Source organism: Bos indicus, chromosome 19 (genome assembly GCF_029378745.1).
Source record: "Bos indicus isolate NIAB-ARS_2022 breed Sahiwal x Tharparkar chromosome 19, NIAB-ARS_B.indTharparkar_mat_pri_1.0, whole genome shotgun sequence".
Classification (NCBI taxonomy): domain Eukaryota; kingdom Metazoa; phylum Chordata; class Mammalia; order Artiodactyla; family Bovidae; genus Bos; species Bos indicus.
Window position 1 is genome coordinate 21,022,160 of NC_091778.1, and position 26,289 is coordinate 21,048,448.

General features: G+C 39.4%; 1 protein-coding gene across 2 annotated transcripts in view; it reads left to right on the plus strand.

The window, feature by feature from the left end:
• The window catches only part of NLK (nemo like kinase), a 130,159-nt gene extending 104,369 nt beyond the window's left edge, over positions 1 to 25,790 (plus strand). The window contains exons 6-12 of one of the 2 annotated variants that reach the window (XR_011561939.1): positions 3,172 to 3,381; positions 6,952 to 7,053; positions 13,213 to 13,299; positions 20,901 to 21,099; positions 22,020 to 22,113; positions 24,014 to 24,140; positions 25,233 to 25,790. Coding sequence is in view for 1 of the 2 variants with exons in the window: in XM_019981804.2 (XP_019837363.2) it covers positions 3,172 to 3,381; positions 6,952 to 7,053; positions 13,213 to 13,299; positions 20,901 to 21,099; positions 22,020 to 22,113; positions 24,014 to 24,068 (747 nt within the window). In the remaining variant the exon portion in view is untranslated. Of the gene's footprint in view, positions 1 to 3,171; positions 3,382 to 6,951; positions 7,054 to 13,212; positions 13,300 to 20,900; positions 21,100 to 22,019; positions 22,114 to 24,013 lie in introns of both variants that reach the window. The other variant, XM_019981804.2, reaches the window with a different exon arrangement.
• The last annotated feature ends 499 nt before the right edge of the window (positions 25,791 to 26,289 follow it).

Sequence of the window (26,289 nt, forward strand, 5' to 3'; positions counted from 1 at the left end):
TCCTTGAAAACATCTAATATTATACTTAATTCTTTTGTTTCCACAGATAATTAATTATCCCAAAAACCATTAAAGTAAAAACTACCAAAGTAAATTTTCCTTCTATAGGTCATTGAGTTCACTCCCCTGCTGCTTTTCACTGTGGGACTGCCCTGGTGGTCCAGTGGCTAAGACTGTGAACTTTCAATGCAGGGGGCCCAGGTTCAATCTGTAGTCAGGAAACTAGATCCCATTTGCCACAGCTAAGACCCAGCACAGCCCAATAAATTAATTAAAAAATAAATAAATAAAAAGAGCTGTAACCAGGCTTCCCGGGTGGCTCAGTGGTATAGAATCCACCTGCCAATGCAGAAGACACGGGTTTGATCCCTGCTCTGGGAAGATCCCATGTGCTATGGAGCAACTCAGACTGTATGCCACAACTGTTGAGCCTATAACTCTGGAGCCCCGGAGCCACACCTTCTGAGCCCATGTGCTGCAACTGCTAAAGCCCACACACCCTAGAGCCCATGCTCTGCACCAAGAGAAACCAACGTAATGAGAAACCCAGGAAGCACAGCTATAGAGTAGCCCCTGGTCACCTCAAGTAGAGAAAGCCCACACAGCAACGAAGTCCCAGCACAGCCAAAAACAAATAAGTAGAGTAGTAGCAAACTGTTAAAATATAGTGTAATAAACATCTTCAGACCTTATCTCCATAACCCATTTTAATTCTTTTTTTTAAATAATCAAAAACCTTAGAGTCAGAAATTCTTTGACTTATGCAGACCAAGTCACTTATATGACAGTTTAAACCAGTTTCTGCTTATTTCAGTTTCTGGTTGGAAAACTTCACAAAGCATTTGTGTAGAGCCTGTCATGCTTGATGCCATTAACTACTTGCAGTCCATTTTCTAAATTGTCTTTTATGGTATTGTAACCTCCAGCTACATGAAAGAGTAACTAAAAGAAAATGTCATTTATGAATAAACAACATACAGGTCAGAACAAATTGAAATTTTGCTCTGCTCCTTTAACTTGTTTTAGCAGCCTACTTTTAAAAGCCAGAGTAGATTGCCAATCTACTGATGCTAATTCTGTCTTCTCAAATGTAAAAATGTAGAAAATAATAATGACAAAACATTTTTAAAAATCATCCTTTCATATTGAGAATCTATTTTGTTTACTGTTAGGCACAAAGCAGATAATTTTGCTGGAAATTGCAATATCTTTTTGGTTACCTGATCATTTAAGCTTCTTACTTTGGATTTAGCCTGTCTTCAAGATAAATTGCCAAAAAATGAATCCAGATCTTTTTTTTTTTTTTTTTTTTAAAGGCTGGCTTTATAAGAGAAAACATTTTCTGTTGGGTAAGGTGGTGTTTTGTTTTGTTTTAATACCAGAGAAATAAAGTGGATTTTTAGGTTTTTTTGTTTTGTTTTAAAAGATAGCCTAAAAATTTTTGGTCAAGTAATAGAGTTTTAAAATATTATATGTTATTTGAACACCAGTCTTTGGGAGGATTTGATAAACAACATATGCCTGTTTTCCTTTTTGGTATAGTTTTTCTGTGTGGTCTGAAAATGTACTTTCATTTTAAGTTTTAAAGATGTTGGTTTCATACTGATTTGTCCCCACATACAGACATGCATTCATTTGATGTGACCAGACATAGTAGATTCGAGATAAAAAGAGAAGATTGCAAAAAATTCGGGGTAAAATATGATTTCTTTAAAGCAGTAGTTTTCCAATGTTTTTATAAGCTACGAGATCCTTTTTTCAAATAAAATATTATGGTAGGACCTCAACTTAGAATGCAGATAAGTATTATTTTGTCAGTTATATTAATAATATTGACTCAGACTTAATCAATGAGAACGCTGGAGCTTAGATGGTCATTCCTCTCTTATCTCTTCCTCAGTGCTGCCAGTTTCTGTTTTGGTTGCCCAGTATCAAGAAAGCCTCAATTCCTGAAAATAAGCAGAATTTGCTGATGGTGGCACTGCTGCCGTTTACTAACAGCTCACCTTGCAGCCTCCAAAAACTTTTCACTTAAACAGAAAGGGCAAGACTTGCCTGGTGGTCCAGTGGTTAAGAATCTGCCTGCCAGTGCAGGCATGGCTTCGATCCCTGGTCCCTGGTCCCAGAACTAAGATACCACGTGCTGCAGGAGAACCAAGCCCGTGTGCCATAACTAGAGCCTGCGCTCTGCAGCAAGAGAGGCCAGTGCAGTGAGAAGCCTACACACTGCCACGGGAGAGTAACCCTCACTCTCCGCAGCTAGAGAAAAAAAAAAGCCTGTGTGCTGCAACAAAGACCCAGCGCAGCCAAAAATAAACAGAAAGCGCAAGAAAAGATTTATTCCTAGGTTTGTAGGACTAACCAGTCTTTCTCATTTACCATTATGTCTCCAAGTTCTAGCACTGCCTAAAATATAATAGGCATTCAATTAATTAAATATTTATGGCATGAAGAATTGAAGGGACCTATTAGCATTGGTATTCTACAGTATGCTACTTTTTGACATATTCACACATTGGATTGTGAATTAGTATTTTAAATATTTATAGATTCATGTGAAATTTAGGTAAAATGTTCATGGAACTCCTGAAGTACCTCAGGATTCAGCAGGACTCTGTTCGAAACCCATAGCTTTGAAGAAATTTTACTGTGTATATTCCATAAAGATAGTGAACATATGGGAATTCCCTGGTGGTCTAAGTGGCTGGGACTTGATGGCTTCACTGCCAAGGCCTGGGGTTCATCTCTGATCAGGGAGCAAAGATCCCACAAGCCATGCAGTGCAGCCAAAAACAAACAAAAAAATAGTGAACCTAGCTCAGGAGGTCTTTTTTTTCCCTTATGATATCTTCCTCCATAAGCAGCCTTGAAAATAAATTAGCTTGGTTTCTTCATTAAACCTAAAAGTATACATTCATTAAAAACAAATGAAAAGTGAAAAGCTTGTCTTTACGATAATTCTGTATAGAAATATGGAAGTTTGACACTTTCTTCCCTCTCATCCAAATAATATCAAAATACACTGACACAAATGTACTCCACCTGTATCACTGAAAACTTTGCAAAGTTCCGAGGTCTGTCGGGTTTTAGTTTTTTATTATTTTGTTCTCCTATTCCACTTGTAAATATATTTGTCTATTTGACAACATTCTGATAATCTATTCTGTTTAGATTTGTGATTTTGGATTGGCCAGAGTGGAAGAATTAGATGAATCCCGTCATATGACTCAGGAAGTTGTTACTCAGTATTATCGGGCTCCAGAAATCCTGATGGGCAGCCGTCATTACAGCAATGCTATTGACATCTGGTCTGTCGGATGTATCTTTGCAGAACTACTAGGACGAAGAATACTGTTTCAGGCACAGAGTCCCATTCAGCAGGTATGATTTCACTTTAGGCTTTAGGAACTTTCAATTCTATTACAGATTTAAAGGAAAAACCATCTTGCGCACATCTTGGGCTTATTCACTGTACTGTCTAAATTGCTTTTAGCAAATTCAAGTTCTCTTAAAATCAGAAAGTTATGAAGATTACAGAGAGAGTGACTTTGCAGCTTACGAGCCTCTTAGAGGGAACGTTGACTTTATTACACGCACTGATGCATGGCAGCAGACTCCGCTGTAACAGTTTGCACAGGTGTGATCTTCAGTGGTTCAAGAGCCTCTGTTCTAACTGAATGGATCTGACTCGAAAATGTATTTGGTGACTTAATGTACTTACACTTTGTGCTTAGAATACAAATTTTGAGTGTTGACTTCTTTAAATATGAACATTTAGAGCCCTTTCCAACCTTTATTGGACTAAATTATTTAAATATGGCAGAGAATATCAGAAGCTGATTAAAATGTTGGAAACCATTTGTGGTATTTTAACTGTCTGCCTTTAAAAACTAATTTGTTACTACCCACATTTTCTTTGGTCTAATTCTTAAGTACTTTTTATTCATAAAAATGTTAACAATCTTGTTTGCATGAGAAGAATGTAACAATGGTGAGTCAGGCTGTACAATCCAGTTGGTGGATTCAAATCCTACTCTGCCACTTGTTATCAGTCAAATCCTGGACAAGTTAAACTGTTCTGAGGATTGTTGTGCAGAATAAATGAAATAGTAGAGCCAAAACTAAGGCCTGGAGTCTGGTAAGCACTCCATAAATGTTAGCAGTTATGATGGTGGTGGCGACGGTGTGCCAGGGTATGAAGGATACAGCTGTAAATAAGACAAAGCTTTCTGAAACTTTCATGTGAGACAGAAAATAAATAAGTATGGGGGGCTTCCCTGATGGTCCAGTGGTTAAGGCTCTGCACTTCCAGTGCAAGGGACGTGGATTGGATCCCTGGCCGGGGAACTAGGGTCCACATGCCTCAGAGCATCTAAGCCTGTGAGCCACAGCTGCTGAGCTCATGACCCACAACTAGAGAGCTTGTGGGCCACAGTGAAAGATCCCAGATGATACAAACCAAGACCTGATGTGTTCAAACAAATATCTTTTTAAAGAAAATAAATATCATCTCAAGTAATGATAAGTACCACCAAAAAGAATTAAACCAGGTTAGGGATAGAGAATGATGATGGAGCCAGAGCAGTGCTAAAAAGCCGTCTGAGGGAGTAACATTCGAGGAGAGACTCAAGTGAAATGAAGGACCAAGATGTTAGGGACAAATATTCCCGGCTCAGGGACAGCCAGAAGGTGCCTGCATGGAGGCGACACCAGGGGCACACCAGGGACAAAAGGGACGACCAGCATAATAGAACCTGCTGAGGCAGGAACAAGTGTGGGTGTGCTGGAGTGGTGGCTTGATGAAGGAAGAGTGTGTAGGAGATGAGGTCGCAGAAAAAGAGCCTGCCTGACCTTGGCTACCTGATACGGACTTTGGGTTCTGTTCTGTCCAAAGTGTGATGGAAAGCTGTCTGTTTTTGAGCAAGAGAGTGTTAAGATTTGATTGATCACATTTGAAAAGATCACCCTACCTACTGTGTATCTTTGTAAATAATTCACGCACTTGATGAAAAATGAAGCCATCTCCTTTAGGCTCTGTCTACCAAGAATTGTTAACTGATACATTAGAAACTATATGCTCTGATCAACATTTAAATTTATTTCTCTGCTATACATTTAGTCATTTTTGTTTAAGTCTGCATCTTTTAAAATTGATCGTGGTGATAAAAAAATTAATCATATATAAATCCAATGTTGGGTACTCAATTTCTTTAGAAAGTAGAGTTTAACAGCCTTACCTATAAGATGACATTCATATATGGACATAAGCTGCCATACAGAAGAGCTTAAGTAGGGACTTACTTCCCTGGTGGTACAGAGGGTAAGAATCCATCTGCTAATGCAGGGGACACAGGTTTGATCACTCATCCAGGAAGATTCCACATGCCTCAGAGCAACAAAGTCCATGCACTACAACTACTGAGCCCACAGTCTAGAACCCAAGAGCTACAACTACTGAAGCCCATGCACCTAGAGCCTGTGCTCTGCAACAAGAGAATCCTGAGCTAGGGAGCAGCCCCGACTCTGCACAGCTGGAGAAAACCCATGCACAGCAACAAAGACCCAGTGCTGAAAAGAATGTACAAAGGAAAATGTGAAGCAACCGGAACGGGATTCAGATATCTCATTTGCTAGAGAAATAACATAGGTCTTGAGTTTTTCAGTCTGATGTAGCCAATGAAGGAGAACTCACATCTATCCGTCACCATTGTATTTTGGAGTGAGAAATCAAGATCTATAATGAGAACAGAGTCTAACTTATAAATGGAAGTATTAATAGATATTTGCTGTAGCATTTTCTCTTTGAGAAATAAATATCCTATGCACTGTAGTATCAGCAGACTTCATTGAAATGTTCCTTATCCATAGATCTGAGCCATTTAAATAATTTTATTTATTTTTGGCTGTGCTGGGTCTTCATTGCTGCATGGGCTTTTTTCTAGTTGTGGCGAGCAGGGGCTTCTCTTTGCGGTGACTCTCTTGTTGCAGAGCCCAGGCTCTAGAGCACAGACTCAACAGTTGTGCACACAAACTTAGGTGTTTCAAGGCATGTGGGATCTTCCTGAATCAGGGATAAAACCTGTGTCTCATGCATTAGCAGCTGGATTCTTTACCACTGAGCCATCAGGGAAGCCTGGATCTGACCCATTTTATACAACTTTCTCAATATTTCCCGTTGTTTTCATGAACTGCTCATTTCCTTTTGTGTTTCTTAGAGGTCCAAACGTATGGCCAAGTCACTTTTCCCAGAAAGCTTTTGCACAGAGATGTTTAATTCTGTGCAAAACAAGCCACTTGAGAAACTCCATTATCCTGGAGGGCAGTGATACTGAGGGCCACCCCATGGGTTAGTTAAGTGCAGGAAATAGTGCTTTGTATTTGCAAATCCCAGAACCAGGAGAAGTATTCTCTAGGTAAGAATTTTCCATCCTGAACGTATTAGAATGAGACGTTATTGCTAATTGGGTTAGAATAATCATAGCACTTACAGAAAATTGTTAAGGCAGTTTGCTATCTACAAGGGCATATTTGTGAGAAGACCATTTTTTTGGTCTCTTATTGGGCCCAGCTAACTAGACGTGGCCTTACACAGTGTCACAGTTTTCTGGGCACCACAGCTTTTCACCAATGTGAAAGATTATGTGTGGTGTGAAGACACACAGCAGGCACATGCAGACTCATAAATTACTGTCACCTTGGAATGCCTTGGTGGCCAAAACCGTTTTCTTTATTTCTATCATATAGATCCCAAGTGAACATTTTTCTGTCTTGTTTTGTTTTTTTATAGTCCAGAAAGTGAAAATAGAGGCTCCTACCAGTTAATCTGGAACTTTCCTTAAGTTTTCTGCTCCCCTCCATATTTGGTCCTCATCTCTCAGGCTGTGACATAAGAGTAATGAAAGGTTGTTTCCATGAGCTTACTAACCCTCTGTATTTCCTGTTTGTTCATAGTTGGATTTGATCACAGATCTCTTGGGCACTCCATCACTGGAAGCAATGAGGACGGCTTGTGAAGGCGCTAAGGCACACATACTCAGGGGTCCTCATAAACAGGTGAGGCCCTGTATTTGGTCACCATCTGGCAGAGTTTCCCTCCCACAGAATAACGAGATGAAAATTTTTAAACAAAAACATTACATGTAGGTTTTATTCATTTTTTTTATGTCATGGCCATAGGTAAAATGTTAAAATATTTGTCAAACCCAATAGGATATAGTAATTCCCAGTGCTGTAGGAGAAAGTATTTTTGTAGCACCTTTGCTAGTAAATGACCTCTGGCTTTGGTCTCCTGGTTTTTGTGTTGTTGGGGACAAGTTACAGGGGGTGGATCCTTGACCTCAGTACCATAACCTCATATATGTGTATCAAGCTGTCATTTTTACATACTGAGCCGAAATACCCGGTATCTCTCATTCCAGCCAGGAATGTGAAGCTGTTTCTATTTCACTCTTGCCACTAACACAGAATTAGATGTGAATGTTATTAGAAAAGAAGTATGAAGAGAGATTGCCAGATTTGCACTGATCAATATTACTTGCAACCAGCCAAGTCACTGCTGAGAAAGATGAGATGGTTATTATCTCCACCCTGTTGATTGAGCAGCATTTTTTAGAAGCACTTTCCTAATCTCCTTGGCAAAACAGCTTAATGATGTGAAGTGAGTAAGGGGAATACTTTTCCTAGGAACAACAAACCGAGACAGAAGGGAGAAGGCTTGAGCAGGGAGCGTCGGCAACTCTTCCCTGGGCTTCGCCTTGCTTTCTTTTACAGTGGGCATTGAGATGATCTGATTGATCGTTAGAAGATCTGGTTGATGTAATTGATAGACCAAGTGACAGACGGAGTTTGGCAGTCCTCAGATTACCTGCCAGACATTTGATCGAGGCGTTGGCTTTTTTTTGGAGTTCCCTGTCTATGATTCTGGTGTGAATCTGGAGCTTCCATTTCCACAGGCGAAAAAGGCAATGGGTAAAGCATGTTATCTTCTAAAACCAGCCTGAACTAGTCATTGTAGATTTACTACTAGAGATGGTGTTTTAAATAGCCCCCTGCTGGTTACATCTTTCTGAAATGATGGGGGCGCTGACTCCCTTAGAAGAGCATAGTCTCAACCTAGAGGAAGGTTCTATTTTCAAAGACAGATCTAACAAGATCTGTTATGTTCAATTTACTGGCCAGTATCAGGGATATTAAACTAGTTTATCAATACCTGGCATATATACCTTCAAAGCAGATTTTTAAAAAATTTTGTTTGTGTATTTGCAAGTAAATATGGGTACATGTAAAATAAAAATTTTACAGTTAGTCGTTCTCAGCTACCCCCATGTCATCCTAGTCTCCTCTAGATTAATTTGAGAGTATCTTTCCAGACATTTTTCTATGCATTTACATATATTTGTACAAACAGAAATATATCCTATTGTTTGTTGGGACTTTTTAAAAAATACACATATACAGAAGGAAAACCTAATTGGCTATCTTCTTAAAGTCACAGATTACTGCTTCAAATTAATATACTTGTGTTGGTTGATTAATATACATCCTTCCAAGTGGTTTATCAGTCAGGATTCTTTCCACTGAAACTCAGTTAAAGCTGACTGAAGCCAAAAAGGATACTTAACTTAGGGCTCATGTAACCGAAAAGTCTTGAGCTACCACTGACTTTGGGCTCTGCTGGATTCAGGTAGTCAAATAATATTTCATACCAGGAATTTGCCTCTCTTCTGTTCTGTTTTCCTGTATTTTGGCTTCATTTTCAGAACAGGCTTTCCCCCATGAGTTGGCCAAAATGGAGCCAATAATCTAGGCCTACATTCTATTAGCAGATCAGTCCTTCAGGAAAGAGCTTTCCCAACTAGATTCATAAAAATATTTGGAGGGTCTCTGATTCTGTTAGGAATGTACTTGGTCATGAGGAATAGAAAACCTTGCTTGTGTGTTAGTCGCTTAGTCGTATCCCAACTCTTTGCAACCCCATAGACTGAATCCTGTCAGGCTCCTCTGGCTATGGAAGTCTCCAGGCAAGAATACTGGAGTGGGCTGCCATTTTCCTCTCCAGGGGATCTTCTGACCCAGGGATTGAACCTGAGTCTCCTGCATTGCAGGCAGATTCCTTAGCACCTGAGCTACAGGGAAATCCCAAAAACCTTGCTTATAATGGTCTAAAGAAATAGAAGTTTATTTTTTCCTCATATCAAAAAGTCCCAGAGGTAGGCAGTCTGGTGATGGCATCGCAGCATGTCATCGATTATGTCTATTTTTTTTTCTTTCTTTTTTCACCTTTAGCATGTGACTTCATACTCTCTTGCCTATTGCCTCGTAGTCACAAAATGACAATAGCTTGTCCACAAATCATGTCCATATTCAAAGCAAGAAAATGGAGCAAAGAGGGAACACTAGCAGGATCTGTTCCTTTTCTCAGGAAAGCAAACATTTTCCCAGAAGCCTGCCTAGCAAACCTCTGCTTATGTGTTACTGTCCAGAACTGTATGGCATGTGGCCTCCCTGAAGGCAAGAAAGGCTTTTTTTTTTTTTAAGTGTCTTTTCTATCCCAGTTAATAACGATAGAGATAAAGGATAAAAGGATTGGGAGGGTGTGTTAGGTTAGCCAGCCATTGACTGTTCCCAACCTGTTTTAATTATGTACATCATCCTGGCACCAGAGGTGGTGCTCAGAAGACATCATTTGATTGGCCAAGCCCTCTGCTCATTTTTGCAGTTGGGAGACTGAAATTAAGCCCCACTGAATCACTTGATCTGAGAGTGAGAAAGGGAGTTGGGTCCTTTAAGGTCAGGAAATAACGGACAGACAAGAACACTGGTATTTTCTATGTATTGTCTCTTTTCTACAGCTCATTACATGAGTTTGAGTAGGCTCTGGGAGTTGGTGATGGACAGGGAAGGCTGGCATGCTGCAGTCCATGGGGTCGCAAAGAGTCAGATGTGACTGAACTACAACTCAAGATCTTGGATGAAGGGAATCTTAGCTGCCACGGCCCAGGAATCTATTAAGGCAGATACTTGTTGAGGCTCTGCCATGTTGATAGGATTGAGAAGTCTTCTACCAGCCTAGTCCCTTTGTTCATCTCATAAGGTTTAGAGCTTCATTTTTCCTCAGACTGTTCTCAGCTAATTGTGTCAGAAATAAGTAAAATTCTGAAATTTTTCAGAAATAAGTGAAATTCAGTTAATTTCACTGAGGTGAAAATAGTTCCATCTCCTGTCAGGTACTTTATCTTCCAGTTAAGAGAATCAGAGTACTCTAGAGAGTTTACGCAGTTCAGACTTACTTTTCAGATGGGGGTTTCTTTTGTATAACCCCAAAGTGCTTACCATGGTGCACTGCACATGGTGCAGTTCAGTTCATGCTGCCGACTGATGGGCGCGGCTTCTCTGCTGCCAGGTAAAGACTATCAGGAATCTCCAACAGGCCTTGCACAGCCTGGCCGACTCTGCTGCGGTGACCACACTCTGAAGTTGGCTCTTGATAACTGTGGCATCTATCACCTAGGGCCTCTCGCTCAAGCCAGAGTCTCATCCTTGCTTCATTTCACTGGCAATTACTTAGTCATTACTGGGGCACTCTTCATAACCCTTCCTGTGCTCGTGACTCAGCATGGCACCCGCTCACTCCTACATGGCCTGAGTGACTTACCTTGAAGAACAACAGAAAATGGACCTGTATATAATGGATCCATATATTTTAGAGGGAGAAAAGTAATATGTGTGAGTATTGGGGGAATTGGCAGAACCTTTTTTCCAAAGGAGATGTTTAAGCCGTATTTCTAAGCATTCTGGGCTTCCTCATGGTTCAGCAGTAAAGAATCCGCCCACAATGCAGGAGATGCGGGTCAAGAAGATCCTCTAGAGCAGGGCATGGCCACCCACTCCAGTATTCTTGCCTGGAGAATCCCATGGACAGAGGAGCCTGTTGGGCTACACTCCATGGGGTTACAAAGAGTTGGACACGACTGAAGCAACTGAGCAGCAGCAGCTGAACTTCTACTTTTTCTCTTATTCAAATTGATTCTGTTGCACTTGAGGAGAAATATAAACTTCTTAGCATTGGCTCCACAGAGTGCAGAAAAAAAAAAAAAGAAATGCAGCATTTGTAGTATTGCATTTTTCCTGTGGAGCCAAAGCTAAGTTATTGATAGTTATCGTTCAGGAAAGGTACTGGCATGACTGAACTGACTCTTTTTCTCTGGGGCTCTTTTTAACATGCATATATAAACACAGAAAAGGAGAAAGCATACCAAATGACTGTTAAGGCTGAAATGAAACAGGATTATTTTTAATGTATCTGTTGGGGTGTACTTCTATAAAGAAAAATAATATTGGGGGGAGGGTGGATTTGTAATATTTCAGGTAGCCTTAAACATCCACTCTTGATTTTTACAAATTCCCCATCCCATATCCATTTGTCCTCCATTCATAAATTTTGCTTTCTAATTTGTCTTAGATCCTCTATTTAGTGGCCTCTAGAACTGCATGTTCATGTTTTCCTTGCCCACCAGAGAGGTGTTAGTCATCTTTGTTGTCTCAGGACCTGGCACTTCGTGGATGTCAGGATTAGCAGTGATGTTGGTAGGTAGGCAGGTCTGTACTGGAGTAGTCTAATGGATAAGAGAGCCAAAGCAAATCACTTACCTGAGTCTGGTGATGGCAGAGTTAGAATTTGAAGCCACATCTTCTAGTACTTATTCCAGTATTTAGTATTCCCTTCCTTAAGCTATAACCTGCCTCCACCACAAAAATGGGATGAGGGGTAGATTCACTTGGAGAGTGGAAGGAAAAGAATTACTTATGGGGAGACATTTTGGTCAGTAAAGACTGACTGGAATTTGGCTTCCAGCCTACACAAATCAGTGAAAAAGAGGACAACTATTCAGTTAAACCAAGAATCATAATCTTTCAAGAATATCAAATGACTTCATTTTACACAATAAAAAAATTCTTATAGAAAATATGTGTAAGTTAAATCATAAGTTAAAACCTCTTCCCCACACTCTCCACAACCCCCCTCCCTTCTCCTGACTAATACAAATAATTTTAGAGCTGCCATAGACGTGCATATTAACTCCTTGGTAAATGCACCAAGGAGTAGTAGACTGGCCTACAAATATCTGAATGCCAGCTAAACGTGAGTTCTGTGAGCACAGTGCTCTTTATCTGTAGTAATCCTACCAAGTATTGTACAGTTAGAGCTCAACTTGAGAGAGTGTTTAGTCCAGCCTCCTCATTTTAGGGAACTGAGATTCAGACATGTTGATCTAGTTAGCGAAGTAGAACTCCCATCTCCTTTTATCTGCTGTTAACTCGTGATCCTAAAGAAAACATCTGTAAGGTGAATAATTACCCCCTGATGATTCTGAGGTGTCTTCTTGTTCTTGTTGGATTTTCATACACGGCTTAACTGTTGCAAGGAGGCAGATACATAGAATACTTGATGCTAGTAGTTGTCACAGCAGGATTCTAAGGCTGTGATCAAGACACAAGGGACCTTTCAGTGTTACTTGCGTGAGAGACAGAGCAGTGACACCATTCATCTGCCAAGCAGCAAAATAACAGCTTCATAAGCTCTGTGGCTTATAGGCTCGTTAGAATCATCTCCCTGCCTCAGTGCAAAAGGGTTAGATGTGGGTGTGTGGATATGCCTGCCACTTATTAATACAAAAGACAATTATTGAGTGAGTAATCAATGCTAAAGGCAGTATGGCTGGAACCAGCAAAAGCAGTGTCATACTTTCTTAGAAGACTCTGTAAATCCCTGAGTGTCCTAAAGCTCCTTCAGCGTTGTGGCAACTTCATGGTAATGTTGACATAAGACATCGTTCACATGCTTGCACAGTTTACTTGCAAGTGGCCAAGGTTGTAAATCTTTTCTCCCATCCCTCGGCATGTTTGGTCTTCCCTTGCCAAAGCGTGTATAATATAAGGCTAATGGGGTTTCATATTTGCAGGATTACCTTTCAGTTTTCGTAGGCTCTTTTGTGCTCTGACCTTCAATGGGTAATCATGCAATATAAAATATGCACTGAAAGTCAGTTATTGCTTTTGAAGACTGGTTAATGAGGGGAATACTCATCTCCTTTGAGTTGAGATTTCTCTGCACACATCTTTAGAGCTGGGTACTTGTCATAAATTGGCTGTATTCCACATCTACTTACACAAAGACTCACTCACATATTTGAATTCTTTATTTTTTTGCAGCCATCTCTTCCTGTACTTTATACCCTGTCTAGCCAGGCTACACATGAAGCTGTTCATCTCCTTTGTAGGATGTTGGTCTTTGATCCAGTAAGTAGTGTTTGTTTTTATGTTATTTTAATGAATTAAAAATGTGTTCTAAGAAAAACATCCTGGCTTTGAATAGATGGGCAATGTAAATAATGACTTTTTAAAAGATAACTCATGTAATTGGGGCCTGAAGTTTATCATGCTCCCCCATCACAAAGAAGTTCGAGTAGTAACACATAATACTAGGTGAAGAGAGATAAGGAAGGGCATCATCCTTATTTATCTCAATATTTGTAAAAGGAGTTTGACACCAGTCTGAATTAGGGGGAAAATTTTTAACATTATTTGAAAAAAATCTGCCCATTGTATTGCATAAGGAAGTGTTTACTCTAGGTTTTCAGTTCAGTCGCTCAGTTGTGTCCAATTCTTTGCGACCCCGTGGACAGCTTGCCAGGCTTCCCTGTCCTTCACCAACTCCCAGAGCTTGCTCAAACTCATGTCCTTCGAGTTGGTGATGCCATCCAATCATCTTATCCTCTGTCATCCCCTTCTCCTCCTGCCTTCAGTCTTTCCCAGCATCAGGGTCTTTTCCAGTGAGTCAGTTATTTGCATCAGGTGGCCAACGTATTGGAGCTTCAGCTTCAGCATCAGTCCTTCCAGTGAATATTCAGGGATGATTTCCTTTAGGATGGACTGGTTGGGTCTCCTTGCAGTCCAAGGGACTCTCAAGAGTCTTCTCCAACACCACAGTTCAAAAGCATCAATTCTTTGGCACTCAGCTTTCTTTATGGTCCAATTCTCACGTCCATACATGACTATTGGAAAAACTATAGCTTTGACTAGACAGACCTTTGTTGGCAAAGTAGTATCTCTGCATTTTAATATGCTGTCTAGGTTTATCATAGCATTTCAAATGGTGGCTTTTCTAAATGCCATTTCTAGACTTGACTCCTCTGGGACAAAGTTCAGTTCTTCATTTATTCATTCATCTGAAGAATATTGATCACATCTGTGCCAATAACTGTTGTCAAAGAAGACTTTTTTAAATGAAAGCATTTAGAAAATTTTACTTGCCAAGAGTACATGGAAGTCACCAAATACAAAACACAACAGATATTTAAAGGGAAAAAATACCCACAAAATTACCAGTTAGGTTTACACTGGTTTGTTCACAGTGAGAAATAGCAACTTTGTCACCTGATTATTAAATCCGCAAAGGTTAGAACAAAGATTAGGGATAAAAATGATTTGTTAGTCCAAGTCTGTAGGAAACAGAGTTCTTTTATTTGGAGAACCAGAATGCTAGCAAGGTCATGCTCAAAATCCTCCAAGCCAGGCTTCAACAGTATGTGAACTGAGAACTTCCAGATGTTCAAGCCAGATTTAGAAAAGGCAGAGGAACCAGAGGTCAAATTGCCAACATCTGTTGGATCATAGAAAAAGCATGAGAATTCCCAAAAACATCTACTTTGCTTCACTGACTACACTAAAGCCTTTGACTATGTGGATCACAACAAACTGGAAAATTCTTCAAGTGATGAGAATACCAGACCACCTTACCTGCCTCCTGAGAAACCTGTATGCAGGTCAAGAAGCAGCAGTTAGAACTGGACATGGAACAGCAGACTGATTCCAAATTGGGAAAGGAATACATAAAGGTTGTATATTATCACCCTGCTTATTTAACTTATATGCAGAGTACATCATGCAAAATGCTGGACTGGATGAAGCACAAGCTGGAATCAAGATTGCTGGGAAGAATATCAACAGCCTCAGATATGCAGATAACATGACCCTTAGAGCAGAAAGTGAAGAGAAACTAAAAGAGCCTCTTGATGAAGGTGAAAGAGGAGGAGAGTGAAAAAGCTGCCTCAAAACTCAACATTCAAAAAACAAAGATCATGGCATCTGGTCCCATCACTTCATGGCAAATACATGGGGAAACAATGGAAACAGTAAAAGACTTTTACTTTCTTGGGCTCCAAAATCACTGCAGATGGTGACTGCAGCCATGAAATTAAAAGATGCTTGCTCCTTGGAAGCTATGACAGACGTGGACAGTGTACTAAAAAGCAGAGACGTCATTTTACCAACAAAGGTCTGTCTAGTCAAAGCTATGGTTTTTCCAGTAGTTATAAATGGATGTAAGAGTTGGTGCATAAAGAAGGCTGAGCACCAGAGAACCGATACATTTGATCCGTGGTGTTGGAGAAGACTCTTGAGAGTCCCTTGGACAGCAAGGAGATCGAACCAGTCAATCCTAAAGCAAATCAATGCTGAATAATTATTGAAGGACTGATGCTGAAACTCCAATACTTTGGCCACCTGATGCAAAGAACTGACTCATTGGAAAAGACCCTGATGCTGGGAAAGATTGAAGGTAGGAGGAGAAGGGGACAACAGAGGATGAGATGGTTGGATAGCATCACCAATTCAATAGGCATGAATTTGGACAAACTCTGGGAGATGGTGAAGGACAGGGAAGCCTGGCATGCTGCAGTCCTTGTGGTCGCAGAGTCAGGCACAACTAAGTGGCTGAACAAGAACCAATCATGGAGTGATCAAGTTATTTCTATCACATCTCCTGGTACAAAGTGGATTTTTTGTTGGGTGTTTTCCTTTTGTTTACTTTGGTATGTGAGGTTCTTAGTGATCAGGAAGCAAGACAAAGTGGCAGTTCTTTCGCACAGTCCCTCCTTGTGGTCAAATTCCTGCCATTGAGGACAGTTTCAGCCACATAACTTGCTGAATGAGCTGGTGATTTAGTGTCATTAGTTTGATATTTTATTTGGCAAGTTTATGTGTATAGCTTTCACAGGAGATTTTGATTAATACATAAAGACCTTTTGTATGGTTAACAAAACTAGAGGCACATGGATTTCAGGTTTCAGAGGTAATTTTTGTCGTCCATAGAGGATTTTCTAAAGGCCCTGAGGTTAAATTTACTTTTATTTGTCAAGCATATGTTACTCTCTTTATTCTACTTAGATTAGGAATGAGGAACCATGTAATTCACCTGTCCCAGGTTTTACCTGCAGTTCTTGTAGCTGTAGGGTATCCTCTTTCTCTGAGATCCCACGTTTATTAATGACTGTGACCTGCTGAGAGCTCGTAGTCTTTACAGCCCTTAGGGTCCTTTTCCTAAGCCACAGAGTGGATGCCATGCTCATCTCCCCAGAGGCCTTTCAGATACCAGTTCTGCATGTGAAATGTAGTCCTTATTCTTCAACAGTGGGATTGTCACACTTAATTAAATGAAACTTCTGGTGTGGTCATAGTTACAAATTAGATTTATCTACAATAAGGAGGTTTGATTTATCTAATAAGGAGGACAGGGTCTTACTGAATTTAGTTTATGAATGATTTATTAGGGATTCTTTTCTTTCTAGTTATGAGAGTTCTGTATCTAGCTTAAAGAATGTTTCATTCTGATTTTATCCTGTTAAATTTGAGAGTTAATGATACATTAGAAAGAAAGAAATGAGATTTAAAAAAAAGCCATTAAAATAGAACATTAACCTTAATTAAATAAGTTTATTTAATCCATTTAGTCTGAAGTAGTTAATTCTTATTTTGTTGATCTTGGGTTAAGCAGTCTATTACCTCACTTCTGCTCCTTGTGGCTGTCTGTAGTGATGATAAGCAGCTGTACCCATGAGTTTGTACCCCAGAGATGACAGTCAGGAGTACCTGATGACATTTCTTTACGGAGATCCTTGTGATGGTTCATATGGAAGACTCAACTCCTGATCTTTATCTTGTAGCAGGAGCCTTTAGGCAAATATAAGGAAAAAGCAGAAACAACCAGGGGATGATAAGATGAAAAGGTGCTGGTTCTTTTATTATAATAATACCAACAATACTGAAAAGGATGGAGTATAATAAATAATTTTTAAAGATGTAATTAACTATTACCTCAAAATAGTGAAGACATTAAACAAATCTCCAGAGACCTTAATTTATCTAAAGACAATAAACAGTTATAAGCAATATTTTTAAAGTATAACAATAATTATTAGGAATTTAGACAATTATTCACTTTTTTCTCTTGATGAACAAAAGCATATCTGTTATCTTAACACACACATCTTTCTTTCATCACACATTCTTCCATGCTTTTTAAATACATATGTACTTTAACCCAAAGGTATTTGCCATCTTTTTTTAACTTTGTCGATGGCTGCTTAATAATATTAAGAGCCTAAGTATATTAAAATTATGTTGCCCATATATCCAAAGACCACATATTAACTCAGTATTAGTAAGGTCTTAATGTTAACTAAGAATTAGGAGTTTAAATTTTAAGTTGACTCATTAAGTCTTTAGAATTTTTAGCATACAAAAAACTAATTTCTTTTTAGAAACACATTACCTATTATCATTTATCTAATTTAGTTGAACACATAATTTTTCCAGTAAGAAAAAAATTCAAAATGATTAGGCTTTTTATGAGGGAAAAAAACCTAAGATTTATATAAACCAGAATATTGTATTAGCATTATTTGTACATGACAGTAAAATCAGAAAGAAAACAGGTGGGTGTTTTAAAATTTTTATTAACTATTAACTCATACTGATTTGTCCAAAGAGTCATCTTGTATACAATTATTAAAACCTTTAAGTTGTTTATGAGAAGTATTTTGCTTACTTTGTGGTCTAGGAATTAAGTAATAGTATTATTTTAAATAATTAAAATAATAAGCTCACAATTAAAGCTTTTTTAATCTTTGAGTCACAACTTGAGCAAGAAAAAATTTCTAAAAAGCCAAAATACTTCATTCATAGGGAAGAATAATGTTTTTATATCTTTCCATTTCTTTTTATAGTCTTTAATATTGTTATTGTTTCTAAAAGCCAGTTGCAATAGGAGTTTGCTCCATTTGATTTTAAGAGATCTCATAATATGATGTATTAACTCCTCTCAGAAGTATACAAAGTACATCCATTTATATTTGTAAAATGGAAAATTTTATCACTCTTATTCAAAACTTAGAAGAGCCAATTTTGATAAAGCAACAGAATCTCATAAAAACAAGTATCCATACCTATTACAAATGTTGATCAAGAAACAAGATGTAATTACAACATAGAGGACATAATTATGCAACATCAGATACTTCAAAAGAACATCACTATTAAATCTGAGAAGTTTTGTGATTTTTTTTTTTTCACTTCAGTTTTACAGGATAGTTTTTCAGTGTTCATACCCCTTACAAAGTGACAGTCTCCTTTCTTTAACTTTGTTCCAGAAGTCCCAAAGAGACTTTAATTTGTTTAGAGAAATGAAAATTGATCATTGCATGCTAGGGATTTGATTTACTTTTTGTTCAAAGGCTTTTCTTTTGTAAGATGAGACACTTCAGAGGACCCGAGCCTAGTGCACACAGAACATACAACACAGAGAGCATGCCATCCATAGTTAGAACATACAACACACAGAGCATGCCATCCATAGTTAGAACATACAACATACAGAGCATGCCATCCATAGTTAGAACATACAACATACAGAGCATGCCATCCATAGTTAGAACATACAACACAGAGAGCATGCCATCCATAGTTAGAACATACAACATACAGAGCATGCCATCCATAGTTAGAACATACAACACACAGAGCATGCCATCCATAGTTAGAACATACAACACAGAGAGCATGCCATCCATAGTTAGAACATACAACACACAGAGCATGCCATCCATAGTTAGAACATACAACACACAGAGCATGCCATCCATAGTTAGAACATACAACACACAGAGCATGCCATCCATGGTTAGAACATACAACACAGAGAGCATGCCATCCATAGTTAGAACATACAACACAGAGAGCATGCCATCCATAGTTAGAACATACAACACACAGAGCATGCCATCCATAGTTAGAACATACAACACAGAGAGCATGCCATCCATAGTTAGAACATACAACACACAGAGCATGCCATCCATGGTTAGAACATACAACACAGAGAGCATGCCATCCATAGTTAGAACATACAACACACAGAGCATGCCATCCATAGTTAGAACATACAACATACAGAGCATGCCATCCATAGTTAGGAAAACACCAGAATCTCTCCAGGTATGCATCTGAAATTTTAGGAATACCAGAATCCCCAGGCAGACAAGACTAACAGTGAAACCAGATTCCATCTGCTGGTTCACAGCTGACAGGGACCCAGTTTCTGACATCTGCCACCTGACAGAAATGGTTGTATGATAAAACCCAGATTCAGTCACTGCTGCCACCAGTTTGGACATGATCAGCCATGCTCACTCAGAAACAGAAATAGACTTGGCCAGTAACCAGTGGGCAAAAGCCAAAGAGCTCTCAACCCTGCACGTGAGCCTGGCTGGAGCCTGAGTCCTGGTGGACTCAGAGGGGTCCAGGCAAGGTGTACTGGCCTGTATTTTTTGGTTCTGACAGTAGACCTTGATCCCAGCGGAGCCTCTGGGAATAGTTGGACTCATTTAGGAAAAAAGAAAAGGTTTAGTTGCTAAGCATGTTAGTGTGTCAGACTTCAGAAAGGCTGTCACCAAATAACAAAACACAAGCAGCAGCAAAAGGAACAAAACTGGGTTGTAAAGTTCACATTCAACTCTTCTTGGTAGAGCAACAGCCGATTTCTGCTGTTAGCATATCCGAAAAGGTCATGACATGGCTTTTTAATATTAGCATAGCAAAAAATCAGAGATAACGTGTTTTTCTAGGGAATCCAGGTTTAGGGAAATATTTAATGTTCTGTTATTTGAGGGACCAGAATCAGTTGGAGGATCCAGTTATTTTGGGTTTGAATGCAAATGGTTTTCTCTTTTTCAGTTGTGTTGTGTGGAAGCAGGGCAAAGGGTCAGTTTGTGTTCTCCTCTCTACTACTGAGTCATCCTTAAATCCTTTAAAATCTACTTTGTCTCAGTAGTACTGACATATCCACTGAGCTACAAGAAGGGACAGCTTTATTCTTTTTTCATGGAGAAGCAAGTTTAAAAGTTTATGGTGTATGTAACTGGAAACCAATACACTCAGTATTCTGATCTGAAGTGCCAGAAAACCCCAGGCTGCTGATACGCACACTGGGATGGATATCAAAACATGGCATGCAGGCTATTAGCTGCTACCTAACCCCAGCAGCTTTCAGTCAGGCTTTTGCTCAAGTTGATTTGGTGTCCAGGAGGATAAAAGTTTCAAGCAGCTTTGTAAAACTGCCACCATGATCACATCTCTTCTAAGTGCTGAAACATATTTAGAAAATACAACTGTTACTTAAAATGTAAATGTATCCCTTCCAAAGCATTGCATATTTAAATATCATGATATTTTTCATTTTTGACCCTGCACACATCCATTTAAAGATAGGAAACTTTTCAGGATTTTAGCAGAAAGTCATTTCTAAGTGTTTTCTGGCAGAATGTGGTGGTTTATAACAGTAGCTTCTTGTCTTACATCAAAAACTCCCTCTACTGCTATATTACCTGCCTCTAAATTCAGCTGTCCTCTTACCCTCAACCATCTGCAGCCACCCCTCTATGCAGGATGTACTGTAAATTAAGTGTAAGTGGTATAAAGCAGCCACTGTGGCTCATGAAAGATCCTGTATGGACAGTTGTGTTTATCTGTAGTGTTGATGTGCTGGTCTCTCAATTTGATTTCAGTCCAAAAGAATATCCGCTAAGGATGCCTTAGCCCACCCCTACCTAGATGAAGGGCGACTACGATACCACACGTGTATGTGTAAATGTTGCTTTTCCACCTCTACTGGAAGAGTTTATACCAGTGACTTTGAGCCCGTCACCAACCCCAAATTCGATGACACTTTTGAGAAGAACCTCAGTTCTGTTCGACAGGTTAAAGGTAAGTGTGTTTTTTGGCTTTCCGCCAGGTGGGATGACTATAACATTTTCTGTTATGTGACTGTGGAAAGCTGAGGTCTGGATGGCGATCAAAGCTCCTTTATATGTTTATTTTTAAAAACTTGCATATAGCCGTTTGTCCAGAGTATATAAGCCAAGAAAGCTATGTGTGTTATAAAAACATTGATTTTATATCCAAGGGAAGGTCTGGCAGAGGAATGAACATTTTGTTCTTGTTTTTAGAGCTGACTTACTATGACTCAATATATTTAATATGTATTCACTCAGTGTGATTGCATGGAATGAAACATATTGGACTTTTTTATATAACATGCAGAGCTTTAAAAAGAATAAACAGCCACTGAGGGAATCATTCCTTAGATGATGACAAGAAGAGGATTTCTGATAGTCTAGTCATAAAATATCCTGACACGATCTCCTACTGGGGTGGGGGTTAATGACATCCAAAATTCTGAGTGGTTTTAAGTGTCTGCTCTAGGACATTTTAGAAAAGAATTGTCCCCAAAGTGACCAGCCTGAAACTATGTATCTAAATACCAACTCAAGTTTTTTAAGTGATTTTCAAAAAGGCAGTAATTACCAGCAGTTTAGAAGAGCTCATTTATAATGCTAACCCAGCAGAGGCACTCTCAAATTTATACACTATTTTGCACCTCCCACGGGTGGGATTTCCAGCCCCTGTAACGCCACTTGGGAGGGTTGGCCCGCATTCAGCAGCACCTGTCGTCTCGGTTTCAGGAAAGTTCCACTGAACTCTGCCTGAGAGATGACGTGTGTGTGTTTGATTTAACTAAACCACTAGGAAATGCTGTTCAGATGCTGACTAGAGTTAACCCATGAATCCACTGCTCCCAGGCCTGCGAATTGGCATGGGTTGTATGATGTTTGTTTTCTCCACAGAAATCATTCACCAGTTCATTTTGGAACAGCAGAAAGGAAACCGAGTGCCTCTCTGCATCAACCCTCAGTCCGCTGCTTTTAAGAGCTTTATTAGGTAACTGTGTGTAACTCTAACTTCCTTGTTAGGATTGAAAGGGTGCCATTGTGAGTTTATTATTCAGCATATTTCTTGTTTTATTTAGATTAGTAACATGAATAAAAGGTCCAACAGAAAGTTTCTGAGTTTTGGCTTTAGTCAAAAGCACATGTAAAATGTGAAGAACATGTGTTTCCACTCTCGCTTCAGCTCACTGTGGTTGCCTTGGCAGTTTTTCCCCAGATGACCATTATGCTGCCTGATCAAGTGCGTGGGGATCGTCCTTCTGCAGCAGCCACTGTCCTGCAGTTGGACGTGGTCACCTCAGTTCCCACTACCATCCCCACCACCCTAATGATAACTGCAAGCAAGAAAATCATATTTTATAGGTGGACTGCTGATATATCCTCTTTAGAAGAGAAGCCAACAGTCTGATTGGCTCAAGAGCTATAAGCCTCCTTTAGAACCTAGCAAGCCTCATTCTCTTTCTGTTTGTCCTTTCCTTCTTCTTTTCCTTGAGTCCTTGTATCAATCATGGTCCGTCAAGAGAAAGAAACCCACCTAGTAATACGAACAGGGAAAATTGAATAACAAGCATTAACTAGGAAAAGATGGCTAACAACTCAAAGGCATGGAAGAGGATGCTGAGGAGTCCGAAGTAGCAAATGCAGAAAAGCAAGGACTCCCTCTGGACCAAGGGAGAGCGAACAGAGAGAAACTGAGAACTCAGAGGAAGCCCCTCCACCCCAGGCTATTAAGATTTGGACCTCTTTGAAGAGTAGCTAGCTGCCACAGGAACACAGCATTGAGGATGGTGAAGAAACTTTTCAAAAGGGGTGGGCTGAGCTAGTGCATCACAGAGCCTGCTGGGAGCAGAGAAAGTTTGGGTAGACCAAAGCCTCCCCCGCCCTCCACCCCAGAAGAAAGGCACACTGGAACCTGGAAGGAAAGCAGCTTCCTAACGCCATGGCCTTGCAGCGCCCCTCTAGCGCCCTCTGTTGACAAAGGCTCACATCAGGCCGGGCGGCAAAGGAAAAAGGTGCACAGGTCTGGCTGGGGTATCACAGAGCAGTGTGTCTTTGATCTGAGAGGCCATGCTCTTCCTGCCCTTCTCCCACTCCTTTTTCCTCTCCTCCTCGCTTCTCTTTCCCTTCCCCTCACACTTCCTCCTTTTAAGTGGCCTGGATATAGTGTTGAAGGGGATTGAATTTACTGAATCAAGGTCAAGAATTTTTTAAGTCCTCTCTCATTCTTTCCATGTATGCTTCCGTAGAAAGAAGGAATGAAGTTGCATTTTTACTTCTCTATGGTTTTAAATTACTTTGTTTTAAATTTTTCCCTAAGAGTCAGTGACCGAGTCAGTCAGGTGTTTTAATGCCTTTCAGGTGCAAGTTATTCATTATCCTGGCCCCGAGGAAGCAGGGTGACACCAGCTGCCTCGAGTCTATAATCTTAGTTGGCAACATTAGACAGACCTGTGAAATAACCGACAAAACAGATCTGCAGATAACAAGTGCTAAATGATTATCAATTAAAACTTGATAAAAGAATGCTTATGAGGCTCATTCAAAATAGGTCCCTGCTTAAAGTCACCTTATTTTGAGAAGCTACTTTTAAATGGATAATTCTGTATCCTTTAATGTTATTTTCCCAGTTGATTATAGGATTATTTATAATAGCTTCCATTCGTATTATGAAGTAGGCACCGTGGAAAGCACTTTACACAGACTGTCTCATTTGTTCACCCCCATATCCTCTGGAGGTGGACAGATGCACTGTTACAGAAGTGAAACAAAACCCCAGAAGTGGACTTGATCCCTTTTTTTTTTTTTTAAGAGGAAAAGGGGGAAACAGGCAGCAGTGAACTGCCCTTTTGTGGTGCTTACAGCCGGCTCACCGTATCTCTGTTCTCTTCCAGTTCCACTGTTGCTCAGCCGTCTGAGATGCCCCCATCTCCTCTGGTGTGGGAGTGACGGTGGAAGATAATGTACTACTGAAGATGTTATGTAGCTCTCCACTGGAGTCTGGGATTTGCAATTCTGGAGGTTAATCATGCTTGTACTGTAATTTTACTAATGAAGTTTTAAATTAACAACCACTACTTGTATGATAGGAATAATATTTAGAAATGTTACTAGACTTTTAATCTTGTAAAGTGGTTGTGCTTTTAGAAGAAAAAATATTTTACCCAGAGTTGCACATGTTTTATGAATTTAGTGCAGCTGTTATGGCTCACCTCAGAACAAAAGAGAATTGAACCAAATTTGGGAGTTTGGGGTTTTTGTGTTTGTTTTTTCTTTTTTAAAAATATGAAGTGAGATTGTTCACACACACACACAAAGGACAGTCATACATTTTGATATTTGAGCCATTCCTGAAAATTTGGGGTTTTCTAAAACAAAAGAATCTAGAAACCTTGCCTGCGACCAATCATGGAGCCACGTGAGCTGATCGTGGCTGCACCTGGGGGGGTGGGGGAGGGGGGCATGCCACCTAATGATCAAGCCCTATAATTAGCTTCTCATTAGCGCCGTGCCGGTGATGTGTGCTGTCTAAAATCCAATGTTGTGGGTAGAGAGAATGAGTTTGTGACTAGGAGAGACTAAAACTTCTGTTTTCCTTACCCAGTATAAATATATATATATATATTTAATCTATTTTTATTAGAAGTTTTTCTGCTCTTTCTTACATAAAAGAATCCCCAAGCATGCATCTTTCATGTGTGTAAATAATTCATTTCTGGGCTAATTTCAAAAGAATCCCAACATTGCTGTATAGAGAGAGAACTAGCTTGCACATTTTAGGTCTGTGAAATTTTGTGAGACTTTTCCTGCACTGGACAGTAAAAAAAATAAAGATAAAAACAAATTAAAAAAAAATTTTAAGCCACAAAAAAAGGCACATAGGGAATTATGTCAAATGTGTTTGTGTCCTTAGGCAAAGCTGTGGGAGTCTTGAAATGTCACAGTAGTAAATAACTTATTACTTTTTGACAAATTCTTGTTTCTGTTGGAACACTGAATTCCTCTGTGCATATGTATATATGAATACAAATTGAAGGCCTCTACCTCCTGGAGTTATACAACTTGGCTTGTTTACCTCCACATGCTGATGATGACTATTTTTTTTTTTTTAAGTTCAATGTGGAGACTTGAAACTTGAATGTCCCTTCCAACTTTTATATTAAAAATAAAAAGACAAGAAAATTGAAGATCGTTTTTCACCTGTACAAGGAATACTAATGGATCGTCTTAAAATTGGTCTAGGAAAAAACCTTGGTGTGTGTTATGGACAATTAACTGTTAAAGTTATTGTAAGTTATCTGTATTTAGCAGAGTATTTTCATCTTGAGTGATTTGAGCTGAATTTGAAGACTATTAATAAGTTATGTTTGGAAGTTTTAACTTCAATGAAGTAATTATTTGCTGTGAAAGAAACAAACATTGAATTACTAAACAAAGATGGTGCAATATCTTTGTTTTCTTTTTACGAGGCTCCTGAGAATCAACCCAACTGAAGCATTTCAATTCACTTGAATGAGAAACGTGTTTAGTATCAAAAGAGCCCAAGAAGACACTGGTGTGAAAGGTACAATCTCAGAGGTTGGTCAATTACCGTGGCACACTTACTGGTCACTTTGTACAATGTAGATTTGAAGTACAGTGGTGAAAACATTAAATGTGACATTTGAAAAAGATGTGTCAGCCGTTTTATTTCAGTTCCTTTATTTTCTCTTCAGTATAGCCTGCAGCCTGCATTTGCAAAGTTTTGAGACGTTACCTGTTTATATTTCCATTTCAATTTTTGAGAAAATTAGTTGTGGGGTGTTTTTTTTTAACCTTCTCAGAGACTTTAGATTGCCAAAAACATAACTGAAAACTTATTAACTGATTTCAGAGATACTGTTTATATGCAATTTGAACATCTTTCCAGACCTTAGAGTCTATCTAACCCAGTGGTTTTCGAACTTTTCTTAATCCTATTTTCATGTGAAATCAAACTCCAATATAGTAGAGTCCATTATATTAAACAAAAGTGGACTGCTCAGGGGGCTTGACCCCTCCCTCCGCTCCCTTTCTGCCTCCTGCCCCTGGCATCCCAGTGGTACTTCTGGCTAAAGAAGTCCCAGCTGGGTGGTGGTGTGATCAAGACTCAATGCCAGACTGCCTGTCTGGTACCAGCCTATCGTGTTAG